The following is a 25210-nucleotide window of genomic DNA, read 5'->3' as shown; positions in this document are numbered from 1 at the left end:
TAAGACTTTCTTGTTTGAACTAAAACTGTGAAGACTGAATTCAATCAAGTTCTTCACAGTGAACTTTTATTTGCAGATATTCCATCTTAAAGCTGGGAGCCGTCAACTTGGACTGGTTCTGTCTGAACACAGCAGCGACTTTCTAGGATTGTACACCGAGTTGGCTGTTGGAGCTGATTAATGAGAGCTGGTGTTTCCCAGCGGTCCTGAAGGCAACACACTGATGTGTTTTCCTTGAACACAACACCAAAGAATGTATTTGAATGGCTTCAAACGGATCTCCAGCAAACCACCAAGCAAAGAGGCTTTCAAACACACGGAGGAAACAACACAAACCTGTCAGGCTGAATAATTTAACCACTTCTCTCCTCAAAGAACCAACAAAGATGGACAGGCACAAATGTTTCACACATACAAAAGCTTGAAAGTCTGAGAAATGTCAGTTTTCTGCATTATCTTATAGGATTTACATGGCATGTGGGGGTCGATGCCACCACATGCTGCTTTGCAGCAGGGAGTCGGGACTTCTTTACAAAATAGGACCGTTTGAGCCAAAGCAAATGAAAATCTACACCGACCATTGAGCCGGCAGTGTGTGCAGACTTTGTGTACCTCGACACTCTTGAGCACTGCGAGTGTTGAACTAATGGAGCGTCAGCAGACACTGCAGCACCGTGGAGGAGCTTCTGCTGGCCGCCTGCCGCCTCAGGGTCTCCAACACTACAATGATAGACATGAAGACTTCCACAAAGATGCAGGACAGCTCATGTTTGATGATCCATTCATGCAGAAAACGTCTTCCTCACAAAGAGAAATCCCTTCAAACCTTGTCTGAAATGAAACAGTAAGAATCTAAAATAAAATGTGCTCCTTCACGAGGTTGTGGTCCGACTGGAGCTCGTCACACTGAAGAGTTCAGACTAAACTAATAAACAGAAGGTCGTTGCTTTTCATCCAAAGTAAAAACAGATCCGGTCTGAAAATGTGAAACAGGAGTTCTGGATGAATGAGAGAAGAACTGAAAACAAGAGCCCGATGAGTAGAGTCCACCGCCGGGCTCCGCCCCCTACAGCCCTCTGGGAGGGTCACCGTTGGTTTCCGCCGCCGGGCTCCGCCCCCTACGGCCCTCCGGGAGGGTCACCGTTGGTTTCTGCCGCCTCTGGGCTCACGTCTTCCGGGCCGGACGCCACATGCAGCTTCTTGGGCGTCTCGTCTTCGGAGCCGTTGACCTTCCTCTGCCTCTTCCTCTTGGAGACGAGGCCGGAGTCTTCCTCTCCGATCCGGCCCTCGGGGACCCCCAGGGTCCGCAGACACACCACGGCAGACGCCTGCTCAGCGAACTTCTTCGACTTCTCCCTGGAAACAAACGGTTTGAGCTGAAGCAGAGCGGCAGGAACTCTATCTGGACATCTTTAACCCGACCATTCCAGCAGAGCTCATGTTTCAACACTTTAATATACACAAGCACAGAACAATAGTGAAAACAATAACAACATTAAAAAAGCTGCGGGAAAAAGACGAGAAACAGAAAATAAAACTTAGAAGGGTTTTTTTCCCAGTTAAAACCCTTAAGTCTTCTCTGAAGGCTAATTTACGGCTCTACAGTTTTCACAGAATATATAACACTGCTGGTTGTGAATCAACGGTGGGAACAATTTCAATCCATTCAAGAACATATCTGATATTCAACATTAATGAAGGCCAACCCTTCAGTTGTACATGCGACAGTACAAACAACCTCATTTCATTTCACACTTTTCAACCTGGAAGATCAAAGAGTTTATAAGGAATTGTGTCTGTGTTCGGTACTGACCACAGAGACGATCTGTACTTCTTATCGGCTACAGTCACCGTGGACTGGAACGATCGATCCTGACTGCGCTGCACCTGAAACACACACACACACAATGGTAACGTCACTCTGAAACGCCACATCATGACTGAATAGAGCCTGATGGCTGCCATAACTGTGTTGGAAGGAAATGTGGTGGAGAAGATCGCTGGGCTGAAAACAAAAGTTGAATTCCGGTCCAGACCAATAATCTCCTTACCCGCTGAACCAGCCTGGAAGAAGCTCCAAACCTGGACCCCCCCTCTCCTGCCCCTGGTTCACATGATGTCCGGCTCAGCCAGAGCCAGATGTGGCCAACTGGAGCACCTCTGGAAGAACCACCTCACCATGTACCGTAACCACATCCTCCAATAGAAACACTCAAACCAGATCCCAATATTACTCTGGTTTAATCAGTGCAAATAAAGGTAACTTCTCTCTCCTCCTCCTCCTCCTCCTCCCCACCCCCCCCTCCTCCTAGCATCCTACACCATCTCTCACACCACCCAGCTTCCACTGACATTACTCACCCCCCCTTAACTGGTTTAAATCCTACCTCTCTGGCTGCAATCACTTCATCCAGCACAAATCCTTTAAATCAACCCCCCCCGTCACTACAGGGGTCTCCTGGTCCTGGGCCCTCTTCGTTTCATCATCTACCTCCTCCCCCGAGGCAAAATATCCCATAAACACGGTGTTCACTTTCATTGTTACGCTGATGACACCCAGCTCTACCTCACCAGCAAACCTCCGACTGCATCACAGAAATAAAAACCTAATTCTCATATCTCCAAGACAAGTTCTCTTTACCCCAAACCGATGTTCCGTTACTTTCAGATTACCAACCATAACAATTGGAATACAATTAAAAGTACCCCATCAAATGTTGAAACTTACCTGATACATAGAATGAGACACCATCGACCAAACAAAAAACATGTTTCCCATTTATATAGAAACCTGCTACTGGACACATCAGACGATACTCACTACATTAAAAATAAATGGGAGCTGGAACTGAATGTTATAATAGAGGATGGAGAGTGGGAAACAATGTGTAGTGGCTGTCATAAAGGAATCAATAGTAACACGTGGAAAGAGTTTGATTGGAAGACGAAGATAAGGTTCTTTAACACACCTTTGGTGGTTTCTAAATTTGCTGACCATCCGAATGCAAGAAAGTGTTGGAGAGGATGTGGAATGGTTGGCGATCATTCACATATATTCTGGGATTGCCCAAGTTTGACTCCTTTCTGGAGGTGTGAAGAGTTAGAGAAGATTCTGGGAGGCGAGGTACCGGACACGCCAGGCCACTTTCTTCTTGACTTGACTCCCGAGAAGTTTACAAAAAATCAAAAGCACCTGTTACATATACTATTGATGACTACAAGGAAAATGGTGAGAATAAAGTGGAGGAGTTCAGCCACCAGCAGGGACGACGGAAACACAAAGTGAGAGAAGCGTAAGGGATGGAGGCTTTAACGGCAAAACTACAGTTGAAGTCTGAGATCTTCATGAGAAAATGGTTCCCTATAGAAAAATACCTGTCGAACTGATTGGCCACCTACACGACACGGTAACGTCTTAACTGCCCATCTTGTTATGTCTTTGTCTCATATCGGTTCTGTTGTCGTAGTATTATTATTGTTATTTTTCTTACATTGTCATGTATACGCTGTCTTGCTGTGGAGGAAGGTTCTGTAATGTGATTTCTCATGTTCATGTTTATTATTAAAAAATAAATAAAAATAAAGTAAAAAAAAAAAAAAAAAAGAAACTGGGACGAGGCCTGCCTCTTCCGGGGCCGCGCTCCGACAAAAGTTCAATTCCACGACTATCCAGAAAAGCTGCATGTGTGAGAATGTTTGCTGTGTGGTGCTCACCGTGTGGTAGTGCGGCTGCTGCAGCTTCTCCTGGCGGCTCCACTCCAGCAGGAACATCTTGGGGGTGATCTGAGGAGGATACTCTCTTCTGCAACACAAACACAGAGCACAGCCTCAAACCCTCCTCTTCAGCCCTGGACTAACAGAAGAACTGTGATCATGCACCAACGAAAGACAATTCCATTGTCAATTAAACAACTTCTAATTAAAGCCACGGATCTGGAGGGATTCCAGGAGGGTGAATTCCAGATGTTTGACCAAAGTTCTCACAGTTATTTGTGTTCCGTCGGCTGGGCAAAAAATTACATTTAATCAATTTATCCAATTTGGAGCTAAAATCGATTTTCATTCTGCAAATTCCAAGTTTCCCCCCTCAGTTCTTCGCCATTGTTCTGGTTGTGTTGTACCAATCCTTGTAGCTTTCCCAGTTTCCCAGTAAGAACAGGAAAACAGTGGAGCGTGGAGGTTGTAACTGTTAACGTACCTCAATGAGTAGAAAGCCTCCTGCAGCACGGAGCTGCACTGAAGCTTACTTCAGTCAAACATGAGGCCCGTGGACCACAACCGGCCGCCAGAAGCTCCAATCAGCCCCACAAACCACCAAGGAACTGCTTATATAGGATTCAGTGATTTTTTTTTACATTTCACTGTATTTTGCAACAGAATGTTTCATTAAAATTGACTTTGTTGATTTTGTCGTCATTTTCAGTGCTAATCGTCTGATCTTGGAGAGAACTGTTTTTAATCCATTGCAAACCTTTTTAGATTATTATAGTATTTTGGAAAAGTTTCATTCTGGTTGAAAGCTCCGCCACAGTACTGAAACTGACCTTCTACCAGTTTTTAATGACCTCCTTTTAACGGCTGATGCAGATGTTTTAGTGCTCTCAGACCCGACTGCTGCCTTTGATACCGTCAATCATGATATTCTTTGATCTCGTCCTGAAAACTGTGTGGGCAGCAAAGGCGCAGCTCTTAACTGGTTCCAGTCGGACCTGAAAGATAGAAGCTTCAGTTCAGCTCGCTGACTTCTCCTCTTTCACTGCCCCACTTTCATGTGGAGTCCCACAGGGATCTATTTTAGGTCCCTTAACGGTTTTCTTTATACATGTTCCCCCTGGGCCCCATTTTTAATAGACATAATGTCTCTTTTCACGGTTTTGCTGATGAGGTTCAGAGCGACCTCCCAATCAGGCCCAATTCTGCAGGAATCAAAAAGTGAGATTGTCGTCTTTAACCACTCCCCCAGTGCTCTCGGCCCTCTGCAATCTTGTAATTGACGATTCTCAAAACATCCTGGAGTGACTCTTCATCGTGGCTTTAGACTAGATAAAAGATCAATTCTGTTTTTAAAACTGCTTTCTTTCAATTGAGGCTGTTGGCCAAAGTGAAGCTCCATCTCTCACATAAGAGCTTTGAGAGTCTTTCATGCTTTCATCACATGGAGACTGTAGGACTGTAGGACTGGACTCCCTCTACCTTGGTCTCTCGTCTCTCCAGCTCCTACAAAACGCTGCTGCCCGACTCTGAGGCTGAAACTGGGCTGAAGTGCTCCCGTTTCCTAGTCCCTGTTCAATCCACTGGCTTTATGTCTGCTTTACTGTTGCTTTTAAGATTTTATTATTGGTATTTACAGTATTATACGGGATGGCACGTCTTGTGTATATATATATATATATATATATACACACACATACATATATATATATATATATATATATACACACACACACACACACACACAACCATGGACTTGCGTAACACTGTCTGAATGATGTCGCGTGTAAAAGTTGAGTGTTTATTTTAGACACTTTTGTTCAGCTTAGTTTGTTGTATGTCTTTTTTGTTGTTGAGTTGTTTAACATGATTACACACATTTATGAACCAAACTTCACCAAACTTAGTTTTTGTTAGACTTTATTTTCACTTTCTTGCAAACATTGCAAGATTTTTTTTTACAAACATTAAGTTATCAGTAAACACTGCTTGGATCTTGATTAGAAAAAACTAAGTCCTACATAGCAGATCTGCCTTTTGTTTACAAAAGATGTGCAGGTGAATAGCTTAATAAAGCCGCCTTGTACTGAACATGTTGTTGTTGTTTATCTGCACAAATAGTGTTGTTACATTTTCACAACTCTATTCACAGTGAGGATTGCAGCCATCAGAGGAGAGTTCAGTGTAATGACATTTCTCAAATGTGGACGTGAAATTATCTTTTTTCTCTCAGACGTTTTACTCTTGATCTCATCGGGACCTGGACTCTGACTTGGGACTCGGACCTTGTGGACCTGGACTTGACAAAGGTGGACTTGACTACAGCGTCATAGCACCACCTATAGGTAAGAGGAAATCTAAGGAATTACATTTTCACATACCATGGCCCCAAACTTTGTGACGTCATCTTTGAGATCGGTCGGAATATAAAGCACATCAGAAAATGTAAAGATGTAATGACACTCAAACGCTAAACTGAGCAGGAAATCAGCCAATGGGTGTGACCTGTGAATTCTCATGTGGGACTCCTCCCACAGGGTCAATCCAAGAATCCTAAAGATTGGCCTGTGTATACTGTATAACAGTCCTTCCTGATGAAAATGGTATCAAAATACTTTGATAAAGTCAAAAGGCGTGGCCATGGCACCCCCCCCCCCCCATGGCCACGGTTCACCACGAAAGTGTGACGTGTAACTCTGCTCTACAGGCTGCAATGGGCCTGAACCTCTACATGTTTGGTCAAAGACCTCCCCCATAAAATCGTCAAAAGACAAATCTGAACTTTGTTGTGTCGAGTCTGACAGACAGATGCAGGTTCTGAGGTCCTGAGGACCTGAGGACCTGAGGACCTGAGGACCTGAGGTCCTGAGGTCCTGAGGTGAGCTGTACGCAGCAGACAATGAACAACACTGGGTCATTTGCATACCAACAGTGACTTGAGCTTGGAGAGTGGGGGTCACTGTATAGTACTGTGAGAGCCACAGAACCTGATATTTTTGACACTTGGCCCGCATTTCCATCGACTCTGCACCAAACCTCAACCTGCACCATGTTTATTGTGCCTGGGTGTGCAAGGACTCTCTGGACTCTGCTTGCAACTTTAATTAGTCTGAAAGTGCTTCTCGCTGCACAATACAAAGCAGTGACGTGTCCTCCACTTTCTGCATTTTGCAGCATATTTTTCTATCACAGTGTGGCTTTAATGCTCCTGCTGTAAAACTGATCTGTGGTCTCAGGTCTCTTGTACTTTTACTATAGCCGTGGTTCCGCCGTGCAGTATGTGCTGCAGCAGGGCAGGGTGGGAGGGTACGGTACGGCAAAAGACCCATTTCCACCACACAAACAGGTCAGGAATGGACCGGTATAGTCCGGTACGGTTCAGGTTTCCACCGCAAGAATGTGATTTTCCAGAATCAACCTCTCCAAAGGTGTGTTGTGTTCAACCGCCGTCAGCGCCGCTGCATCGTATTTGAACAGAAAGCTCAGCGTCTGCGCTGCCGGTGGTCAGACAGAAGGTGCGGTGAGGTGACGGACCGCGGACGCGATGCAAAGAGACAGTCGGAGCCTCCGTGTCCCGGCGTGGAGCTGCAGGAGCAGAAAGCTAAAGGCTCCAGTGTCCAGGAGCAGCTCCCCGGCTGGCTCTGTGCTGCAGCCAGCCTGGTGGGGGCAAGTCACCGGAGCATCACTCTCTCTGGACCGGCAAGGAAGTTACAGCTGCAGCTGTGTGGCTGTAAACAATAACAGTTGACTAAACAAGTACCGTATTTTCCGCCCTATAAGGCACACCTAAATACCTCAAATTTTCTCAAAAGCTGCCAGTGCACCTTATATATGGACGATTGTTCTACTCCAGACTGCTATTTGACAGCTGAACAACTAGAAGCTTTTATTTTGACAACTCTAACTTCGCAACCGGATCTTCAGAGCGGACGACACTCCACACAACACCTTCATCACTCATGGTTGCACACCAACATTCTAACAAACCAAAATAAACTAGATGAAATAATGACTCCCTAAACTGGGGAACAAAAACACATAAACACAATCAACACAACACCAAGCCCAACAACAACCCACAATAACCTCCAACAACACAAAACATGAATTTGTCGCTGCAAGGCATGATGGGACATCATGCCTTGCAGCGACAAATTCAACCTGAGCTCCTCAGTGCAGCCGATAGAAACTCCCATAATTCATTGCAGCTGTTTGTGGTGTTTTAAATGCAATTATTGGGGGTTATATTTGGTTTGTGGTGTCGGTAATAATTGTGTTGTGTTGTGTTTTTGTTGCTTAGTTCATGTAGTTTAGTTTATTACCGGTAGTTGTAAGTTGTCAACCAGCAGTGAAGAAGGTTTTGTGTGTAGTGTCCTCCTGGCATAGGCTGCAGGTAGGACTATCAAAATAAAGTGTGTGCACCTCTCTGGGTGTTAGAATCAGTGGAAAATGTAACCTAATGGCTTTGAGCTATAAATGTTGCTGACCACTGGTCTATTCCATGTGCCTTATAGGGCGGTGTGCCTTATATATGAACAAAGTTGTAAATTATGTCAATCAATGTAGGTGTGCCTTATAACCCGGTGCCTTATAGGGCAGAAAATACGGTAGTGTAAAGTGGAGGATGTAAACAACAACAACAACAGATTCATAAGATCCAGGTGGTTGAGACGACTGTTGTAACGTCACATATCTGCGGAGCTCTAAGCCCCGCCTACTTTTGAAGCTCTTTTCCGCGGTGGAAACAGGCACCAGATTTGGCTCCGGTGACACTTTGCCGTACGGCTCCGTTCCGTCCCTGCACGTTTTCTGCAGTAGAAACACGGCTAAAGCGCCCCAGACCCAACTCTGGCCACTGGATTCCACCACAGACATTACGGTGAACATGTCGGCGGGGTTGTGCATGACGCTGGGCTGTGTTGGGTGAAGTACGCGTTAGCGGCCGGTAGCTTAAGCCGTGAGCCTCGCTCCCTGTGGCGCAGCAGAAATGTTCTCATTGGGAACAGCAGCTCCTGCTGAATCTCCTCCTCTCCTGCTACTGGGAGGAGCGTCTGCACCTGGTCGGACGACCGCCATGTTTTGCCGTGTGCCAACATTTCAATAAACCCAGTTAACAAAACAACCCGGGTTTGTAAAGCGGCATATGTAAACAACAACTGGAAAGTTTACTGCCGATGAAATATTTAACGGGCAAGTTGAGAGTGACAATCGTCACCATGACTCAGCAGACGGCAGCGTTGTGGCTCCTATTGAGACCCCTTCCTCAGAGCTCGCTGCCTCGACCGAGGGGCGACGAACAATGGAACTGGTTACGGTTCTTTCCTTACCATCCACACCTTTTTCAGTGGGACCACACACAAACCCGTCAGTGGGACTGCACCTTAAAATACTCATCGTACTGTTGTAGAATATCTAAGATCTGTTTGATTTCGGGGTGAAAACCATCTGAAATGCTAACTTTTATCTTGGAATTGTACCATTGATACTTTATACATTTTAAAGGATTGACAAAATAAATCATGTTCGTTAAAGCGGAGCGACAGACCGACCGTTCAAACCTGATGGCCATGGTGGTGACGTCCCCGTCCATGACGGGTCGCTCCGGCTGGCTGCTGGTCTGGGAAGCGTCTCTCCGGGCCTGCAGTTCCTCCTGAGTGTGCTGGTAGAACGTCTGCAGGTCATACGCCTTGCTGCAACACAGAAACATCCCCCGGCATTAAAGACCGCTCACAAGGAGTGGGTCACACCAGGAGGCGGTCTGCTACCTGATCTCGCCGTTGGTCTGAGCGGCCTGCACCCGCTTCCCCAGAGGCGACTCCACCTTGTCTCTGAGCATCTGGCACAGGCAGTACTTGGTGTTGAAGGCGTTGTTGTCGTACCGGATTGCCTGGACGGAAGACGGCCTGTCATTAGTCTGAGGAGCTGCAGTCTGTGTGGTGATGGTGACAGGGAAGGCTCACATATTTAAGGTAGTCCTCCATGACCTTCTCCACAGGAAGTGGTCCCTGGCTGCTGAACACGGAGGCGTTCCACATGGCAGCTCGAGCTAGCATGACCGACGAGGCGCCGCTCGCTCTTTTGAACTCTGCCACGTCAGCGTTGGTCTTGACCAGGTCCAGCGAGCCGCCGCTGCAGGAGAGATGAGCAGTGGCCAGCGTTAAACACTCGTCTCACGCCTCCTCCACATTGTGCATTTTCAGTCGTGGCAAAATCTTAAGCCACTTAATCTTCAGCTCTAAATTGGTGGTTGTACGTCACAGTGAGCTCAGGTCGAGGACAGCCGACGTCCTGGTCATTATCACAATGTCACATATTTGGGGCGATCGTAGCTGTTGCTGCGACATACTTGTTTCGTGTACATGTGGTGTGTTTATTGGAAAATGAATGACCACAACTGTAAATGCCAACGTAAAATACTAGTAGATGCTGAAGAGTACGACATTCAAGCTTCCTTTGCAATATTATCCCAATCACATTTTCTTCCACAATCACTGCAACTCAGGTTGTTTCATCTATGAAAGGCCTGTTGAACCTGTGGAGGAGTAAAAGTAACTGTACCTGTGAGAAGGTGATATTCCCTTCTCACTGTGAACTATGGAGGGGGAGTGCTGTGAACACTGGGGGGTGGGTTGGGCGGGCCCATAGTGCGGATCAGTGCACATTTTGCCACAACAGAGTCTGACAAGCCTTCCATCGCCACTGCTGACACTATTTAACCCTTAGGTGGGGTCAAAATGACCCCAGGGGTTGTTATTCTTCAACATCTTTAAAATGAAAAGTTGTAATATATTCATATTCCAGGTATTCCTCAAAAAACATGTTTGTGACATGAGGCCATTTGCATTTTTATTTATTTTTTCATTCATTTTAAGAAATTGCAGTTTTTGTATCATGACCCCACTCTTGCACAAGTGGGGTCAGAAATGACCCCCAAGCAGTTCCTATGGAATCTTCTGTGAAACTTGATTCTTAGCAACTGACAGTCCCACATACACATCTGATATCATCTTGATCATCTATGATGTGTGATCAAATTAGTGATCAAACGTGGAAGAGTGCGGTCGTGATACAAAAACTGCAATTTCTTAAAATTAATGAAAAAATAAATAAAAACGCAAATGGCCTCATGTCACAAACATGTTTTGTGAGGAATACCTAGAATATGAATATATTACAACTTTTCGTTGAACATAACAACCCAGTATATTGCAAAAACGCATTGATTTGAATAGGGGTCATTTTTGACCAGAGTAATCATGTATAAATACTCTTCACCACTAGAGGGCAGCACAGAACTTTGCCGGTGAAATGTAAAGTGACAGACGTCAGTGTGGTTCATCTCCACCTCCTGCTACCATCTTGTATCAAAGTACTGTGTCAGTGACAGTGATGGAGAAGTTTTTGAAAAGGAAGAATGTGAACCAGGATCTCAGCTCTTCATCCATCAGGTCCAGGTTTCACACTGAGGGAGTCACTATTAAAAAAAGTCCTTGCTTTCTGGATTTACTGGATTCCTGTTGATCAAACTTTGATGAGAAAGACTTTATATTGTTAATAGAGGCTACAGAGGTTCACATTTTAACATTTTCGGGTGGTGGTGTGCCTCCACATTTTTCCAAAGAAAAAAGTGTGTCTTGGCTCAAAAAAGGTTGAAAAACTTTCAAAACTGATCTATTGTATGTATTTTGAGTATAATAATTAACTTTTTGTTATGTGCTTTATTATTTCAATTTCTCAGCGTTGTTAGTTTCGGGTGTCCAGCCTGTCCTGATTGGCCCCAACCCAGGGTGGGGCGGGGTCTATTTAAAGAGGCCCCCCATCAGGGCCAAAGAGGACGGAGAGACAGAGACTGAAAGAGTGAAGCCACGTTTCCACCGCACAAAACGTGCAGCGACGGAGCGTCTGGCTGCCGTGAGGCTGAACGTTAATGCTTTTGTGAACTCTTGTATGAAGAATGTTTAAAATAAATGTAATTTAAGGTTTGAAACCCTGTCTACAACCTCATGTTCTCCTCCTCCTCCTCACAACCACCACCAGGCCGAACACATCTGGAGTCGGGGGGGACGGCCTCGGCCCCTCAGCACCATCCCAGACACTCAGCTGAAATTCTCCTCTGACTTTGACCAAGAAATGTTCGGTTTCAGTGTGCAGCAATGGAGCACAGCGAAATGTGCTAATTCACAATTCAAAGTGAACAGCAGGCAAAACACAGGAGCTGCTGGAGCAAGAACAGGGAGCCTCTGAACGACCACATCACATTCAAATCATTTAAAGGACTTCTTGTGAATATTTCACTGTTTGCTTTTGGTGATCTGTTTCACTGTTTTGTCTTGATGAGAGCATCTTATTCTCATCATAACATTACAACTTTACCCAGAGCAGGAAACACTTGTGTTTTAAACTTTAACCCTCTGGGGCCTGAAGCATTTTGTGCCGTTTTTCACTACAATTGATTTTTCCTTTATATCTCAGATATAACATTCTTAAACCTTGCCTTTTTTGGTGTCATTTTGTTCAGGACAACCTCATAAATGCATTTCTGAAGTATTTTCATTACTTTGGCATACTGTATTAAAACAGTGGATCTAAAAACACCATAAAATTACAAATTCGGGTGGTAAAAACATAGATTTATTGACTATAAAATTCACAGACATGGTTAACGAATCATTTTGTTTACTTGTATAGTAAATCTAAACTATAATTAACTAAAATGTATCAAAACAGGACTGAAAAAAACAGTTATATACAGATATTTACAGTGAAATAGAAGCACTGCCTCAGGCGTTTTTATAAAACTATTTACAAAAGCTCACACATATAATGTCAGGTGAAGACAAATTATTTGTGCCACTCAAAACAACAGATTGTGTCCAACACAACACAGAGGGACACATCACACATGGCATTTCCATGAAGTGTTTTTCCTTTTCTTGTGTTCCTGCAGGCAATGTTTACATTTTAGCCTTTGGCTGTTGTGGTGGAGCTGGAATGATGGGACAGGGGTGGGGGACACGTCTCCTGGTCTGGGGGACACCTGTCTCCTCTCTAACAAAAATAAGCTGAGGTCTTCAATATTGCCATCAGAATCACTCTCAAACTCAGTGTCAGACTCGATGCTCTGCTCCTTCAAAAAAAAAGTAAAAAGTCGGAGCGCCTGATTGACGTTCATAAGGCGTCATTGTTTTGATAGAAAAAAAAAAGAGTTCACTTGAAACTAAAAAACACTCTAATCTCACTCACTACACACTAACTACACACTCACTACACACTCACTACACACTAACTACACACTCACTACACACTCACTACACACTCACTACACACTAGCTCCATGGTCAAATCATGATAATAATCGCTTTTTCTCTGATATAAATCTCACCTCACTCTCTCTGTCTCCGTCTCTCTGTTTACTTTTTCACGGGTGAACTAAACAAAATGACACCTCCCACTATGGAAACTTTTGATTGGACATGGGCTCTTCTTCTCAACCAATGAGTGAAAGGTATACTGGCACATGTTGTTACTTTCACTTTCACTCCTGACCGGTCTTCTGCACCTGACGCACTAAAATGTCGCGGAAAAACACGGACAGTTTTCCTCATATCTCCGCTTTTATTTGGGCGATCAACATCATTTAAAAACGAGCTTGTAGTTTTATATCTGCACTTTCGACACGGATTGAAACACTGGACCAGCTGACGCTGTGCTGTGACGTTACTGCCTTTTCAAACGGTCATGTGACGAGGACGCTCTAGCGCGTCCGTCGGCCCCAGAGGGTTAAGCACATTTTGTTAAAGGTTTCTGGAGAACGGGATTTGAAAAGTTCTTACTTTTGCTTTAAATAACATTCTGATATCTTGTGATCCTCACAGTTAATTAAACTCAATAATGAACAGATGAGATTTAGTACACCCAAAGAGATTGGGGATGTGTTTGAATCGACTCTGACATTTAAATATTTCTGACTTGAAAACATGTTTTTATAAAACACGTTGACCCCGAGAGGTTGAATCAGCCGTTCATCTCAAACGTTTGCAATGCATCGCCACAGGTTTAACAGTGTCTTCCAGGTGAGACGTTGCACGGTGTGGTTTAGAAACCTATTTGTCTGTGCGTCCTGCCCGTCAGCCGGTACTCACTTTGCGATGACGGGGATTGAAACTGCCTGGGCGACGGCCTGGATGTAGTCGCAGTGGACTGGATGTCTGGGGCGCTCTTCCTTAAATCTGAACACACAACCACAGTGTGAAGGTAAAACAACACTCCAGCAGGAAGCATGTGCCAACTTACCAAAAAAAGCTGAACAGATATTCACTGTTAATTAATCGATGCAATAAGAATTAAAAAAAAAATATCTGCACAAATAATAATTTCAAACTATGTATTATTTTATTTCTTTTTCTCAACATTAAGAAAACGAGAACATGCATTTGGAATTCAAAACTTGTCTATAAGGAGTCATAAAGGTCTGACCTTCATTAACAACACCAGTATTAAAACATGCTGATGGAAAACGTCCTGGAAACCTTGGATTTCAATCTAGTTCAAGCTTCTGACAGTGCTGCTTCGGCTCATCCACATTATTCCTGTTTCTTTCTTCAAAAGAGGTTTTCATCAACCATCATCGACTGAGTTCCAGCTGCTGGACAGTCGCTGATGATCCAAAAACATGATTTGATCAACTTTGGAATTTAAGTTGTCCAGGTGGCCAAGGCAGCAAAGAAGCTCCAACCCATGATGCTTCCTCCACCGTACTTCACATCTGGGCTGATGTAAAGACAAAGTGAGCCTGATACCTTTCCAAAGCAGCCCTGTGCAGGGCCAAGGGGTTTTTGAGTAGAGAACGAGTACAGAGATGTTGTTTGGTACCACTGAACCACCTTGAAGGTTAAAATCAAACTATTCGATGGGGAAAGTAAAGCCATTTTGATTGGGACATTCCTACTTTACATACCTTTTCTTGCTACGAAATAAACAAGTCCAAAAGCAAAGAATAGGATGACGCTGTGTTCATCCACCCTGATGCGTGTGAATAGAGTTCACCTGCCGTGTACAGCGACAGCAGCCACGCCGGTCTTCTCGATCCTCTGCACCAGGCCCACCGTCTCCTGCAGCTGAACAGTCAAAGGTTCCACACAGGCTCAGAGTTAGTAGGTTCTATTCTGCCGAGACAAGTCCTCCACGGTGTTAAAGTCCTAGTAAAATGAAGATTCCACCTCCAAAACACTCTGGTGTCTCTTCTAGAACATTTTCCTGCTAACTGGCTGAAGGTCAAATGTTAAAACACGTCAATCTGAGAGAAAATAGCCGATAAACGGCGCTATTTCCTCTGCTGGGCGGAGCTTCTGACAATAACAGAGTGACATCACGAGTTGTGCACACGCCCAAGTTGTGTTTACATTATGGAGGATCAGAGTTTTGACCACGAAGAGGCTGAATTGAACCATATTTCATCATCATGGTCATTTCAAACCCAGTGATTGATGAAGAAGACACAGAAGGTGGTTCTGCCATCGGTGACCCCGTCTGGAACATGTTTGAGGAAGCAGAAGACGCTTCGTCCTCCATTCGTCCTCGTCTCCTCGCCTCAGCAGCCGCCACTTTTCACCTTTGAGGCTTTGAGGCTCCTGACTTTTGGCAGAACGACCGACTTCCTGGATCCAACACGTCCAAGAGCTAGAAGACTGAATCACTGAAGATGAGTCCAGGTATTACTTGATCGTCTACTAGCTGCACGAGCTAACGGCTCCCGCTAGCTGCGCGAGCTAACAGCTAGCGCCTCCCTCCGCCCGTGCTCCTCTTCTCCTCTCTGGTCTCTTCCAGGCTCAATCTTTCATCAAGGCTCATAAAACGCTACTATAACTTCAAAACACTGTAAAAACTTGGATATTTAAGAGGAAACAAGCCGATATAAACAAAACAGATGGAGATCTGCACAACTCTTGACGTCACGCCCACGAAGAAGGATTCCCCCGACTTCCTCGGCTGGAGATTCAAAATTCAAATAACTTTGTTATGCGACAACAGTGGTGGGGCAGAGTCGGAGGAACCTTAGAAATAGAACCACAACTATCGTGGTTTGCAAAGTAATTTACATTTCACTGGGCCTTTAAGCTTACATTTCTGCTTTCATGTTGTCATCCAAGTGATGCTTCTGGAAGCTTTCTAACGTCTCCAAAAGTACAATAGGAAGCAAATGTCCTACTTGATGAGCCTTAAGGCTTCACCACACTGACATTTTAACAACTTTGAGTCGTCACAGCCTCATAATAATCCTGGCCTCAGGCTGTAGGAACACATGCTGACGGGGGGCTGGGGGGGGCGCTCATGTAAATAAAATAAAAAGAGGGAGGAGAATATGGACACGGTCAAGACTCGGAGAGAGAGAGAGGACGACCTGGAGGGTAATGTTGCAGCAGGAAGTAAATCTTGTTAGCATCTAACGTTAGCATCTACTCTTCCAATAATAGACTGCTGCCGTGAGCTGCAGCCTTCATCCTGCAGCTCCGACTCCCCAAAAATCAGACAATCTGATAGCGGTCGTCTTACAGCCGTTCACGAAGCCCGACTGGATTCAGCCCAGGAGGTTTTCACGATTCTCCCATGATGCAATCCTTCGTCTCAGACGGCCGAGAACCGCAGCGTCTGAGGAAGCTTTACACATCAGTGGTGTGGAAAAGTGTTTGTCACCTCTCTTCCTGATTTCTTACTTTTTCTTCACGTTTTCCACACTTAAATGTTTCAGATCATCAAACATTTTTAAACATTAGTCAAAGATAACACAAGTAAACACAAAATGCAGTTTTTAAATAAAGGGTTTTATGTAGGGCTGGGGTAAATTATTATTTTTAAAACGATTATTCAGGCAATTATTTAAAGGAATAGTGGACTATTCTAACGCACACTGCCTCGGCTCCATTAGTTGACATTCATTGGCGAACTAACTTTTATGTAGTGAATCATGATGCTAAGCTGGCGAACGTCTAATATTGTGTTTCACTGGGAAACGACCACAGCGCGATTGAGCTAACGCTAATAATGAATCGGCAAACGTAACGTTGAACAGATGCGTTTAATGTTACTAGAATCTGCTAGCTACTGTAGCTAGTGCACTTTGGTGGCGCTTATGGCTCGATAGCATGTTCTGCTAGCTGTAAGCTAGCCATGGTTACCATTCATGCCAGCTTTAAATGCTATTTCTCGGTAACATTAGCTAAACACAACTGTTTAGCCACGAGCAGCTAACAGTAACCAAACACAAACACAGCTAGCTAGCACCACCGCGGAGCTCAAGCTCACGTTGCACAATTGAAGTTAAATTAATTTAGCAAACGTTGGCGATAGTAACGTTGCTTCCTTCTGTACTCCGGCGTCACGAGTAACAACGGGACGCCTCCGCTTCAAACGCTCCACATGGAAGTTGTGCTGGTGTGCTATGCTAGCTCCATCGTGCAAAGACGACAAATAACCAGACAAAACACATCCACACCAGACAAAACTGTCTATTTTCTCCCCAAAGTTCTCAAAAACTTCTGTCCACACGTCACTATGAAGACGGGTCAACACGAGGCTTCAGGGCTGTCGTACACATGCCAGGCCTTTAGAGGCGCTGTGACTCACCAAAGACACAAAGCACATAGAAATTTAGAAGTAGATTCCTGTTCATTATCCTCTATATAACTGAGTTCTATAGGTCTATGGCCCTGTTCCTCCTACTGCTAGCGTCAGTCGTTTCTAGTTCTATAGGTCTATGGTCCCGTTCCTCCTGCTGCTAGCGTCAGTAGCTTCTAGTTCTATAGGTCTATGGCCCCGCTCCTCCTGCTGCTAGCGTCAGTAGCTTCTAGTTCTATAGGTCTATGGCCCTGCTCCTCCTGCTGCTAGCGTCAGTAGCTTCTAGTTCTATAGGTCTATGGCCCTGCTCCTCCTGCTGCTAGCGTCAGTAGCTTCTAGTTCTATAGGTCTATGGCCCCGCTCCTCCTGCTGCTAGCGTCAGTAGCTTCTAGTTCTATAGGTCTATGGCCCTGCTCCTCCTGCTGCTAGCGTCAGTAGCTTCTAGTTCTATAGGTCTATGGCCCTGCTCCTCCTGCTGCTAGCGTCAGTAGCTTCTAGTTCTATAGGTCTATGGCCCTGCTCCTCCTGCTGCTAGCGTCAGTAGCTTCTAGTTCTATAGGTCTATGGTCCCGCTCCTCCTGCTGCTAGCGTCAGTAGCTTCTAGTTCTATAGGTCTATGGTCCCGCTCCTCCTGCTGCTAGCGTCAGTAGCTTCTAGTTCTATAGGTCTATGGCCCTGCTCCTCCTGCTGCTAGCGTCAGTAGCTTCTAGTTCTATAGGTCTATGGCCCTGCTCCTCCTGCTGCTAGCGTCAGTAGCTTCTAGTTCTATAGGTCTATGGTCCCGCTCCTCCTGCTGCTAGCGTCAGTAGCTTCTAGTTCTATAGGTCTATGGCCCTGCTCCTCCTGCTGCTAGCGTCAGTAGCTTCTAGTTCTATAGGTCTATGGCCCTGCTTAGAGCGTCAGTAATTCTAGTTCTATAGGTCTATAGATCTGCTCCAGGGCCATCATGAGAGGTTTCTTGTGACACATTCTCATAATCCAATCAGTTGATATGAATTTGAAATGACAAGAGGCAGGATTGATTTTAAATTACTGGTTGATTTCTTGGCTTTCAGCACTTTCTTCCACCTTTGTTCACGTGTTCAATGCTTTTTCCCCGAGTCATCTCACATTATTATACGTAACTTCATTTATGGACTTCTATGGTTTGATTCCTTCACGTGTGGATTTCATGGGTCGTTACAACATCTGGTGAAAGTTTCACGTCAATGTGACTGAGAAAGAAGGTGAGGCGTTCAAACTTATTTTACCCACTGTGTATGTTCATCACGAGTTCCACAGATGACGTGTGTCAGTATATTTAGATGTACAAGATCAACGTTTTCCAACAGGATGAGCAGCAGCTAAAGTCAATAACTGGGAGGTTAGGTGAACAACACAAGGCAGAACAAAGTTCCCCAGCAGTTAAATTCAGAACTTGAGGTAAATCCTCCAGAGGTGTTGACAAACAAACACCCACCAATACACAAACATTAGTACGGAGAAAGATTGAATGCAAGGAGGTACTGAATGCCGTCACACACACACACAACTTCCTCTCAACTCTATTATCTGTTTTCATCTTTGTGTAAGAAAAAGCGAGGATTTAAATGAAGCCGTGACTTACTGAAGGCAGGATCCTGATCTTACACGTCACCGGGACAGAAACTCCCGCCACCAGCTTCCTCAGGATCTACAACAAAAACATGGCGTCACGTTTTACCATCAGAAGAGTGAATGTCTCTCTGTGGACGTCCTCACAGCTTCGATCTTGTCTGGATCCGCCAGGAGAGCAGCTCCCATCCCGCCCTGCAGGACAGCAGAGGTCAGAGGTCAGAGGTCAGAGGAGGCAGCATGAGCCAGGAGGGCCCAGCCTCACCTTGGTGGAGTACTCCTTAGGACAGCCCATGTTCACGTCCACAGCAGCCACGTCCTTCTCCCTGAGAGACACAGTCCACAAACACTACAGGAATGTTCAAGTACAAGTTCTCCTCAACTTCCTCCCTCTCAACCGTCTTCTCTTTCTCCGTCTCAACCGTCTTCTCTTTCTCCGTCTCAACTGTCTTCTCTTTCTCCGTCTCAACTGTCTTCTCTTTCTCCGTCTCAACTGTCTTCTCTTTCTCCGTCTCAACTGTCTTCTCTTTCTCCGTCTCAACCGTCTTCTCTTTCTCCGTCTCAACCGTCTTCTCTTTCTCCGTCTCAACCGTCTTCTCTTTCTCCGTCTCAACCGTCTTCTCTTTCTCCGTCTCAACCGTCTTCTCTTTCTCCGTCTCAACCGTCTTCTCTTTCTCCGTCTCAACCGTCTTCTCTTTCTCCGTCTCAACTGTCTTCTCTTTCTCCGTCTCAACTGTCTTCTCTTTCTCCGTCTCAACCGTCTTCTCTTTCTCCGTCTCAACCGTCTTCTCTTTCTCCGTCTCAACCGTCTTCTCTTTCTCCGTCTCAACCGTCTTCTCTTTCTCCGTCTCAACTGTCTTCTCTTTCTCCGTCTCAACTGTCTTCTCTTTCTCTGTCTCAACCGTCTTCTCTCTTTCAGTCTCAACCGTCTATCTTTCTCTTCAGACTGTCTCATGACTGATTCGTCGGTGAGCTCTGTGCGGCTTCATGTGGCCAAACTAAGTTATTGTGGCCGCCACGGCCCTCTGAGCAGCCCTGTTCTCTACCTCCTCCTCTTCAGTCCTCCTCCTCTTCAGTCCTCGTCCTGAAGAGGAGGACTGAAGAGGAGGAGGACTGAAGACTTGGTTATAAAGAGACAAAAAGCATAAAGCTGCACCTCCACATTGAAAACACAAGATGTGACTCTAAGATGTCAGTTAGCTTCAGTGTCAGACTTCACCAGAGGAACATTTAGCTCTAAACAACAGTCACATGTTCTGCTCTCCACTGCAGGACCTCCTGCTGGTTCACAGACAAGTCTACTTCTTCTGCTCTAACTTAATACTGTGGTGGAAGTGTTTGTGATGCACTGCCCCCTGCAGGTTGGAGCAGGAGCCGCTCGTAGTATAAATGACACCCAGGTTCTCTCATGCTGATTCTGAGCGTCACGCCTGTGCATCAAGCATCAAACAGCCTTTAGTTTCCACTCTTCTCACTTCTGTTGACTCACATCAGTCTGTGCTGCAGAATCTCAACGCTTCATCACTGAAATATGCAGATTGGATTCGCTGCATGGTTTCACATGTGACGGCTGAACTCGCATTCAATCGGTCAGTGTGTTTCCACTAAATAACTACCCTAAAGACTAAACATGCTGAGGTTGAAAAAGAATTCCCCGTCAAGTTTATGACTGTAACCTTCTGTTATGGCTGGAGGACGGTATGGGACAGTGTTTGGGTCCAGACCCAGACTGTGGTCCGCCTATTAGTGACCCCTGAAATACTGCAACGACAAATCCTCTACTGGAAGCAGATAAGCAGCGAGGTCATGTGGTTGCTGAGTCTATCTGCAGTGAAATGAACTGAACTCACACAAGTCGGGCCACAGCCAAGGCTCTGTCCGGGTCAGCCGTTCCCTAAAAGGAATGGAAGACACATCGGTCATCGGTGATTTTCTATCTCCAACAGTTTGACTGCGGTTTTTCTGTCTCACCATCTGAAACACGACTCTGTCCTTCTCCCTCTCACAGGTCCTGAACATCACGCGATCGTCCGGAGCCACAAAGTCCACCGTCTGCAGCACAGCTGAGGAAACAAGCACAGTGAGAAGCACAGGAAGCGCCAGGCGTCGACACAAACTAGAACAGAAACATGCTTACTGTTCACCACTCTGTGACACTGGACCATTTTCAAGTCGATCAGCTCCTACAAAAGACGCCACAAAGTGGTGAAGTAAGATCCTGCACTGTGAAACACATCCGGTGAACTGAGGACTCTGGAGTGTGTGGAAGCTCTGTGGCTGTGTGAAGAGACGTGTTCACCTCACAGTAGACCACATCAGCACCATAGTCCAGAGCCAGCAGCCTCATGGGCAGAGTTCCCACCCGGACCATGGGAGCCAGGGCGGTGATGTTCCTGAAGCTCAGCCGTGGTGCTGCCATGGTGGCGGGTCAGTCCTCCTGGAACCCACCAGAGGGAATCAACCACTGGGTCATGATGCTTCATTGGGCTGCACTGAACATCAATAGGTTGTCAACTACATCCTGGTTTGTAGGTGGACTTGTGCAGACAAGCTCTACTCCCACAACCTGTGGAGAAAATAGGGCTGAAACGATTCCTTTAGTTATTCGAGTAATTCCATTACTAAAATTCCTCGAGACAAAACTCTCTGACTCGATGCTTCCTTTAAGCCACTTCCTCATTTCATGACGTCACGTCTGCAGAAAGCGACGTGCAGACTGCAGAAAGAGACCGACGGAGACGAGGGACAGGGAGAGCAGAGAAAACTACGTAAACTGTAGAAAGTGTGGGACGAGAGCTGCAACAACCAATCCATTAAGTTCAATTATTCAAAGTGTTGGCGGCGAATTTCATTATAGATTCCTTGTGTCGTGCGATTTATGTGTCACTTGGCCGGCGTTTGATCTCAGGAACAACGTGAAAGTTGTGTTGTGGTACTTGAGCTAACTGGCTAGCCGTTGGAGCCGCCGAGCACGCTCAGATGGGGCACCACCGGGGCTTGTTCCAGAGGCTAGCCGCTAACCGGCTAGCTGCCGGAGCACGCTCAGATGCAGGAAGAGACCAACCAGTACAAAGCAGAGGACGTAAACAACCACAGGAGTCATCAGGTCTGTCGCCCGGCTGAGATTATTGTTGAACATCACATATCTGTGGAGCTTTGAAGTGTAGATTTAAAGGTTATTATAGCAACATTTCACCAGTCTGGTCACTCAGGATGAACCTGGACTGAAGTACTTTAAATATTATTTAATCATTATCTTGTATACATCTTATATACATGTTTACTGTATATATGTATTTATAGTGTATACATCTTTGTATTGGTTCAGTTATGTTCTTTAAAATAACTATAATATATTTGGTGCTTGGTTCATTTATCAACTGGTCCTACAATTTTAAATATTTTTTTAACCGATTCATCGAAAAAATAATCGACTGATTAATCGATTATTAAAACAATTGTCAGTTGCAGCCCTACCTGACAATGGAAAACTAAAAGAAAACTTACTCACAAACACAGGAGACAAGACTGGATGTTAACTCTGAGAAAACTTTGGTTTAAAACACTTTAGTGTAAACACTTAACAGACTGATCCACTGTCAGTTGGTCAAACATACAGACAGGGTTTACTGTCAGTTAAAGATACAGACAGGGTTTACTGAGTCAGTTGGTTAAAGATACAGACAGGGTTTACTGTCAGTTAAAGATACAGACAGGGTTTACTGAGTCAGTTGGTTAAAGATACAGACAGGGTTTACTGTCAGTTAAAGATACAGACAGAGTTTACCGAGTTAGTTAAAGATACAGACAGGGTTTACTGTCAGTTAAAGATACAGACAGGGTTTACTGAGTCAGTTGGTTAAAGATACAGACAGGGTTTACTGTCAGTTAAAGACACAGACAGGATTTACTGTGTCAGTTAAAGATACAGACAGGGTTTACTGTGTCAGTTAAAGATACAGACAGGGTTTACTGTGTCAGTTAAAGATACAGACAGGGTTTACTGTCAGTTAAAGACACAGACAGGATTTACTGTGTCAGTTAAAGATACAGACAGGGTTTACTGTCAGTTAAAGATACAGACAGGATTTACTGTGTCAGTTAAAGATACAGACAGGGTTTACTGTCAGTTAAAGATACAGACAGAGTTTACTGTCAGTTAAAGATACAGACAGGATTTACTGTGTCAGTTAAAGATACAGACAGGGTTTACTGAGTCAGTTAAAGATACAGACAGAGTTTACTGTCAGTTAAAGATACAGACAGAGTTTACTGTCAGTTAAAGATACAGAGTTTACCGAGTCAGTTAAAGATACAGACAGGGTTTACTGAGTCAGTTAAAGATACAGACAGGGTTTACTGTCAGTTAAAGATACAGACAGGGTTTACTGTCAGTTAAAGATACAGACAGAGTTTACTGAGTCAGTTAAAGATACAGACAGAGTTTACTGAGTTAGTTAAAGATACAGACAGAGTTTACTGTCAGTTAAAGATACAGACAGAGTTTACTGTCAGTTAAAGATACAGACAGAGTTTACTGAGTCAGTTAAAGATACAGAGTTTACCGAGTCAGTTAAAGATACAGACAGGGTTTACTGAGTCAGTTAAAGATACAGACAGAGTTTACTGTCAGTTAAAGATACAGACAGAGTTTACTGAGTCAGTTAAAGATACAGACAGAGTTTACCGAGTCAGTTAAAGACACAGACAGGGTTTACCGAGTTAGTTAAAGATACAGACAGGGTTTACTGAGTTAGTTAAAGATATAGACAGGGTTTACCGAGTCAGTTAAAGATACAGACAGAGTTTACTGTCAGTTGGTTAAAGATATAGACAGGGTTTACTGTCAGTTAAAGATACAGACAGGGTTTACTGTCAGTTGGTTAAAGATACAGACAGGGTTTACTGTCAGGTAAAGATACAGAGTTTACGGAGTCAGGGACTTCAACTGGTCACGTGACGAACGCACGCTGGAGCTATGCTATGCTAACAGCGGAGCGGCTCGTGGAGAGAAGTCTTTAAAGAAGACCTGGTCACGTGGTCATCGTCACGCTGACCCTCATGTTTCTACGTTAAAGACTCGGAGATGTTCGGTCTTACTGTCATTCGTGTCCTGCTCCTGTCACGTGCTGGAGCCACAGCGTGCTGCGGAACTCTGACTTCTTCTTCGTTGGTCTTTCCCACAGTCTCTCCTACTTCTTCTTCGTTTGTCTATCCCACCGCCTCGACGCCTTGCGGCACTCTGCTGCCCCCCAGCGGGGGTTTTATTGTTTTTACAGAGGCGCTTTGAGCTCATTCAGTTCCTCAGTCGAGTCATGCTGTTCACAGTATGACGTCAGTTACCGCTCACATTGTGCCTGATTCTCTGACGGTTGAACAAATGTTTCAGTATTATTGTCGTAATATAAACGTCAGAACGTGTCCTATGTTCTCTTTGTCTCTTGCACACAGTTCATTCCATCACTACGTTTTACTCTCTTCTGATTGCAACTTCTGTACGGCCCATTCTTGTGTTTTACAATCTTTGGCGAGTCTCAGCCTCCATAAGATGTACCTGCCGTTTTTCCCCAAATAGCATTGCTTTGTATTTACACTGTTTTGTTTCAGGAAATAATGACGCACCATTTTTTCATTGTCTTATTTGTTGTATTCTTCTTAATAACTGTCGGGGACTAAAAAACTCCCATACTGACTCTACTCTGCTCTCTATGACCATCCTCCTGACACCTGAAGCACCCTACTGGCCTTGGTACGCACTCCGTCACCCCGTATATCACAAATCCATAGTCTACTTTACCTGAGAGAGAGCTCCCTTCACACTTGACCAGCACCGTCTCTGTCTTACTCCCTATGTCATCCTTTTCACACTTTTGTCACTGTTACTCCTCGTCTTCAAAACCTCCACTAGCTTATTTTATGTCAACACTAAGGGCTATTCCACATATAACTCCCTTAACTCCATCCTTCTGCTCTCCTACCTTTACCACTTTTACCACTTCAGTAGTGATGGTCAGATGAATCTTCCTGAAGCACTGAAGGATCAAGCTTGTATTAAAAAGGTTCAATACTCGAAACTTTACAAAGTCTGCTTTGATGTTATCTGGTGGTAAACAGCTTGTTTAATGTCACGTTGTGTCCGATGTTACTGTTGTGGTGTTATAAACCTGTACTTTTTAGGGTGCAAAAAAAATAATGTTATGTTCACTTGATCAAAAAATAATTTTGAAGAATAAATTGTCCTTGTCTTTACACACACGCACGCACGCACGCACACACACACACACGAAAGAAA

General features: G+C 44.8%; 1 protein-coding gene across 2 annotated transcripts; it reads right to left on the bottom strand.

The window, feature by feature from the left end:
- Positions 1-69: 69 nt before the first annotated feature.
- Positions 70-24099, bottom strand: dus2 (dihydrouridine synthase 2). 2 transcript variants are annotated; one of them, XM_080505354.1, is made up of 16 exons: positions 24019-24099; positions 21218-21355; positions 21056-21101; positions 20890-20981; positions 20769-20812; positions 19184-19244; positions 19066-19113; positions 18932-18997; positions 14758-14828; positions 13854-13940; positions 9672-9840; positions 9477-9598; positions 9261-9401; positions 3715-3802; positions 1814-1887; positions 70-1356 (listed from the first exon to the last, which is right to left on the bottom strand). In XM_080505354.1, exons 2-16 carry the CDS (start codon positions 21335-21337, stop codon positions 1119-1121), a joined length of 1467 nt encoding a protein of 488 aa, XP_080361480.1. In that variant the 5' UTR covers positions 21338-21355; positions 24019-24099; the 3' UTR covers positions 70-1118. The 2 variants fall into 2 exon arrangements, with proteins under 2 accessions (XP_080361480.1, XP_080361481.1); XM_080505355.1 differs by having other exon boundaries at positions 9270-9401.
- Between the last annotated feature and the right edge of the window lie 1111 nt (positions 24100-25210).

The sequence above is a fragment of the Blennius ocellaris genome (assembly GCF_963422515.1).
Source record: "Blennius ocellaris genome assembly, chromosome: 11".
Lineage (NCBI taxonomy): Eukaryota > Metazoa > Chordata > Actinopteri > Blenniiformes > Blenniidae > Blennius > Blennius ocellaris.
Note: the sequence above shows the minus strand (reverse complement) of the source record. Positions and strands in the feature narration are given on the sequence as shown.

Coding starts and splice junctions, on each gene's coding strand:
- dus2 (XM_080505354.1), bottom strand. CDS start 21,337: ATGGCAGCACCACGGCTGAGCTTCAGGAACATCACCGCCCTGGCTCCC. Junction 21,102..21,217: donor CTGATGTGGTCTACTGTGAG/GTGAACACGTCT, acceptor CGTCTTTTGTAG/GAGCTGATCGACTTGAAAAT. Junction 1,888..3,714: donor AGCAGCCGCACTACCACACG/GTGAGCACCACA, acceptor TGTGTGTTTCAG/GTGCAGCGCAGTCAGGATCG.